Source organism: Apaloderma vittatum, unplaced genomic scaffold, assembly GCF_000703405.1.
Source record: "Apaloderma vittatum isolate BGI_N311 unplaced genomic scaffold, ASM70340v1 scaffold19013, whole genome shotgun sequence".
Taxonomy (NCBI): Eukaryota; Metazoa; Chordata; class Aves; order Trogoniformes; family Trogonidae; genus Apaloderma; species Apaloderma vittatum.
In genome coordinates this window covers 25,202-31,201 of record NW_009708857.1, presented here as the reverse complement: position 1 = coordinate 31,201, position 6,000 = coordinate 25,202, and the positions used below count along the sequence as shown (strand labels likewise).

General features: G+C 36.8%; 1 protein-coding gene across 1 annotated transcript in view; it reads right to left on the bottom strand.

Moving 5' to 3' along the window:
- Positions 1-243: 243 nt before the first annotated feature.
- POLA1 (polymerase (DNA directed), alpha 1, catalytic subunit) overlaps positions 244-6,000 on the bottom strand; it is a gene marked incomplete at both ends in the record, with an annotated part of 30,574 nt that continues 24,817 nt past the window's right edge. The window contains 7 exons of the mRNA XM_009866716.1: positions 244-368; positions 903-999; positions 2,112-2,231; positions 2,567-2,696; positions 3,121-3,296; positions 4,153-4,269; positions 5,878-5,967. Coding sequence (XP_009865018.1) covers positions 244-368; positions 903-999; positions 2,112-2,231; positions 2,567-2,696; positions 3,121-3,296; positions 4,153-4,269; positions 5,878-5,967 — 855 coding nt within the window. The remainder of the gene's footprint in view (positions 369-902; positions 1,000-2,111; positions 2,232-2,566; positions 2,697-3,120; positions 3,297-4,152; positions 4,270-5,877; positions 5,968-6,000) is intronic.

Here is a 6,000-nt window from a genome sequence, read left to right as displayed (position 1 = left end):
ACTTACCTAGATTCTGTAAGAGTATTACTGAAAGAAAGATGACAGGCACATAATACTCAAGAAGTCCCAGGCCCAAACTTACTATGGAAGCATCTTTAAACAAGAATTACTTTTTTTAAGTGTGCAGAGAGGAGGAAAAAAACCAACATTAAACAGTGAGTAAGCAGAGTTTCTTAAAAAGCTATTTCACGGAAAACACAGTTAAGGCAGTGTAACTTAAGTCGCAAGTTAAAGCACACAAACCTCTGCCCTTTTCTGTGCTTCTGATGACAGTCGCTGCACTGTGGTAAAGCAGATGTTAAACTCCTGGATAATTGATGGGTACAAGCTGTTGAAGTCGAGAAGCAAAATAAACTTGTCATAAAAACCTAAAACAGAGTTTAAAACAAAAATCATAACTACTCAAGCCTCCCAAACGATTTAATCCAAGTCCCCCGTTAGTATTTAAGTGACAATAATACATTGTACCACGCTTCCCTTCAAGTAGCTATGGAGATGCCCCGCTACCCATTGCAGACAGCTGTCAGAAGTGGAACGATCCAACCCCATTAACTCACCAGAGTTGAACAGATAGCTTCTGTGTTACTATAGGACACTTGTACAGTTTTCTCCACATAGAGGAGAAACTGAAAGAAAACTTCCGTGTCCATTAGAAAATTACACATAGATACACAGCCCTAATTCCTCCAAGACCATAATCTTCTTGCAAGAAGCTAAGAAAAAAACCCTGTCATAATAACAAGTAATTCCACAATCAACAATAGGAATTTTCTTGAACGCAACACCCTCCTCCAAAACCACAACACCACAGATACACAGGTGGCGCTCACTGGTATCTATCTGCATTAACATAACCTACCCATCACAAACTTCATAGAAGAAAGGTAATTGCTGCATCTTACCGACTTTGGGATCCAAGACTAAGCCCCCAGCATATGCTGCTTTCTTTTTCCCTATCTTTGATTTATTCTGATCTTCAAAATCTTCATCTTCATCCACCTACATTTGGCATTTAAGAAAGTCATTATCCAGTCTCTAAGATGTCTACACTGTTGGAGGAGCTATTTCTGGCAAATCAAATACGAAACTGGGAGCTAGTGCATAGAGTTACTTGTAAAATACATGCAAAACACAGTGTTTTCATCATGATCCTTATTAAAGCTCTCTACATGTCAAAGCAGCATTCAAACCAACTCCTACAGGAACAAACTGCTAACAAGTGGTTACGAAGACTTCAAGTATGCATTTTCTGGATGGTTGTAAAAATCAACATTAGGAAAAAAAAACAACAACTCATGCCCCAGAAGTATTACTGTCCAAGCAAAATGTAGGGTTTGGAAATACAATGGCTGGGCTTTAGTGAAACAAATAAAAATGTTATTATTGACCTAAAGAGTATTTTGCTATTTGTTTTGCTGGAATAAGCATTTTTCTCCCAGCTGTCCAATGGTATTCTGAAACATTTATAATTCTAGAACTGCTTTAATGCAACAATACAACCCACAACTTTTGCTTTGGAATATGCTGTTGAATTTACTTAAATCTAAACATAGTGAAACACAAATGCATTTTCAAATTTTAATCTGTTTACTAACAAACATATAGATCTTTCTATAAATAATATTTACATTGGTATGATGCACAGGATTTTTTTTTTATATTTTACCCACATTCTCAAATCACTCACCTTATGTTTGCAATACTCTTCATCAGCAAAAGAATAATCATATGGCAAATGCACATCTATTAAAGCAACACAGACTATCTTCTTGTTTACCACTTCCCTACACAGCCATGTAATTAGTTTATTTCAATTTTAAAGTAAGGGAGCAACGGAATTTCGATAGATGTATGATAAAACAGAAAAGGGGTTATACTGTCCCTGATACAATAGAAAAGGTGTTACACTGTCCCTTTACACCATACATTTCCCATTATGAACTCAACAACAACAAAAAAATTAAGCCTAAGCTGTAACATTAAGTTATATCTAAAACTGGCTGTTTGGGGCTTCCATGCTTTCACGGAACAGTAAGACACCAAAGATAGAAAAATGTTTTGTTTTTTTTCTTTTGAACAGAAATTCTCACAAAGAGAAAAACAGAACCCACCAGCTTCTGCAGGGGCTTTTTAAACACTTGTTTGTCCGGCACTATGTAGTCTTTTTCATGAAATGCATGAAGCAGCAAGAATTCATTACGTTCCGATCGTCCACCCATCATTGTCCTCGACTATAGAGAGGAGCAAAAAAACAAATTCTAAGCAGAACTTAGAAGACACTGGCATACAAAAAATAGACTAAGCAACATCCTTCAACTATTTCTAAGTTTGCCTAACATTATTATTACTCTGTATCATCACCAAACACAAAACTCAAATGTGCTATTTTTATGGAAGTTTTACATTATTACTTGTCTAGGTTGTCAACTCTCACATTTGTCACAGTACAAAATTCACAGCATCCCATATTCTCAATTAGTTTTTACAAATTAAAATGAGCAATTCAAATACAGAAAATATGGAACTGCTTTTGTGGGCCAATGGGGGGGAAGTAATAAAAATGTACCATGACGTTCCCAGAGATATTTGTTATTTGAAGGGCCAGCGGCAGAACATTCAGCTCACACATGATCTGGAGAATGAATCTGGAATCCGTCCAGGTGTTTTCCAGCATGAACATTAAGCGAGAAGAATCACTAGGAAAAGAAGGGGGATGGCCTAGTAAAATAAAATCAGCCTCCTTTGTACTCTGTAGTAATTTAGACCTATGTGCTGTACGGAACACATGGTATCTGTAGCACACAGGTTGAATTACGTAGCAAGCTTTTTAAATTTAAAAAACACAAATGAAACAAACCCAACACTCAAGCTTGCATACCCTATTAGGATATCTAACCCAACGCTCTCACAACTCAATTTGCTTCACACATAGTAAGGCACCACCCACGAGCAGCTTGAAATATTATAAAATACTGTTAAGATAGTATTTTACTTTTCAAATACCAGTATGCTACATCAGCACATCCATCACAAAATAAATAAGCAAGCATGAAATTGTATAGTGGGAAACTAGCTCCTCTACTTTCCAGCGAAGGATTAAAAACATGAATCAGCACATACCTGTACATATTTTGAACTTCCTCTGGTAGAATTGCTACCCTCTCTGTTTTCAAAATCTGATGAACCAGTTCAGACAAATGGTAACTTTTACAACGAATTAACTCTTTAGCAGAAATTTCTACATCACAGATCATTCGACCGCAGGCAGCATTCCTTTCAGCAAATCCACCTCGACCCTTAACCATAACCACACAGGGAGAGAAAAATCCAGACAAAATGATACACACAAACATTAACAAAGAACATCTATCCAAAATCCAGGTCAAATCAGTTGGTCACTAAATATTCTAACACTCTAAATACCACTAATATTCAAGCTAACTATGCCCTAAAGGAGTCCGTGGTATCTTTTAATATACATGGATATTAAGAAGTAAATACTTAACTCTCATTACTAGTTAGATCTTAGTTCTTAAACCATCATGCTTTTTTTTTTTTCTTTAAAAAATAGAATAGTCACAACAAGAACAAGAGTGTGGATTTTGTCCTTCTTCTGAGCATCTTTTTAGTGCTAAAAGCAGGACAAAAAAGTCACAGAACAAACCCCACACAAATACTCATCTTGGCCTCAAGGAAGGACAGGAAAAGGCAAGGACAAGGCCACATTCAGCACTTCAGTACTTCAAGCCTCACACATTGTCCTCTGAACAAATAAGTACCAAGTACTCCAGAATTATTAACTTAGCTGCTCTCTATGGGATGATTCACCAATCAATCCAAATTACATTTTCTCATTTTACAGTTACAGCAGACAAAGACTGTTACAGTAAAGACTATTGCAATTAATCTGTCATTATCATCATGTAGTTGAGATATGTAAACTAAATGAGCCTAACCTGAAAATTAGTTTAGCTTATTACTGTAATAGAAGTCATATAAACACCCATCATTTCTGATCTGGTACACATGAAATTCAGCATGACCAACAGTCAAAATACATCAGTGTCACATTTAAAATCCCTCAGCAAAATTAATTCATTTTTAATCACACGCAACACACAGGGGCTTAAAAGACTTGAGCAATCTTATTACCCCAAGCTTTGGCATATTGGACCTCCTCAGTCGACCTATCTTGGACCAGTGAGGGACTTTGCACACATTAATTCTTTGAAGCAGCACTTCCAGATCAAATCCATAAATATTATGACCCTTGCAACAGAAAAAATAACAAAAAAAGGTTACAACTAATGCAAATTGAAAGACTTACTTTCACACACTCAGTATTCCTTTGCCCTTTATGTTTTTTTTCCAACTAATTGATGGCATTATCTCTCTCATAGAAAGCACTTTCTAAGAGAACGTTCATCAACAGTACTCATTAGACTTAACACTAACAATGCTGCTCAGCAGAGTACCAGCTCTGTAGCTGCCTCACAGGACACACGACTCCGCTTTATGCTTTGATACCGGAGATCAGGACTCAAAGCTTTCTAGGAGAAAAACAACAACATTCTTTATATAGCAAACAAATTTAGCTATGAGTAATACCTTCTCTCCCTATGCATAAAAGTCTCAATATTGACATTAAAATAATGTATTTTTTTTTCCTTTCATACTACTAGAGGCCTAGCTTTACATCTGAGCAGGAATACATTGCAATCTTTACACACCAAAGGACTCCAGCAATACTTGCAAAGTTTAAGCAACGCTAAGGACATGATACCAGTCTGTACCCTTAGCTGAAAGCAAAATGCTGCCCTGATTCTATGTGGACCAGTCAGTCACCAGGAACCGCAGGTTCACCGTATCAGATACATCAGTGTAGTGCAATGCTGAGCTACAGAAGAAGCTTCTGAAAAGAACAGCATCAGCTGCAGCATTACAGCCACAGTAGACAAGTCTCTCCTATATCCATATAGCTCAGTTTTCAACAAGGCTAATTAAACCAGGCACAAATTAAACTGCACTGACACAGCTCTGCTGTTTTAAGGATCAGGGTTCTCGCATCCCCGCTACTGGCATCTTCAATTGAAGAGCACTGGCTGCAGCGATTCCTCCAATTCCTGCCCCTAACCACCAGGAAGCTCAGCTCATAGGGCAAATACCAGACACCAGCCACAGTAAGCTGAAACCCAGAATCCAACCGCGCGTTTCATCCTGTTCCCACCACTTAATTATTTGTGTTCACCTACAAAAGAATAACAAGTTGTATATAACCAATCTCAGATTTATAACCAACTTCAAATTGCCTTCAAAATTTCATTAAATGGAAGTCAAGACTGCATATTAATTCAATACAACAAAACAAGAAAATGAGCAATTACAATAAATCATCAGCTGCCAATACTGCAGAAAACATAAGAATGCTTGTGACAGAACTTTGCTGAGATCCTGTATAGGCTATCAGTTTGATTTACAGCATAAACATAATCTAAATGGTGACATAAATTATATGAGTATCTGAACTGAAACAGAATCTTTAGTGCACCAAGGGTTTCCATTTTTCTAAAAAATCACAAAGGGTTTTTTCTTGTGTTTCGTCTTTCTGAGTAAAGAAAAAAAAATAGTTCCAGGTACTTTGGAAATACTGCCAATTTCAGATATTATGGGAAATAATAGGAAGTATAAAATGCTATCAGGGAAAATTCTGTATCATTTTTGTATCAAAGTATACCTGCTGTCTTATAAGCAAATTCATTTCATAAGTCAGCCTAAGATAAACATCAAAAACCTATAAGGGGACAAAAGAAAAGGAACAAAGCTGACCAATTGACAGTGTGCTTCAATTTTAACTCTCAGAGTCTCACAACTACTCACCACAACAACATCTGGGTCAATTTTGTGAATCTTCGCAAGGAAGAATCCCAGCAGTGTTCTCTCTGTTGCAGCAATTTCTATCTTAGCATTCTAAAAGGAGCAAGAGAGCACCTGATTTCAATG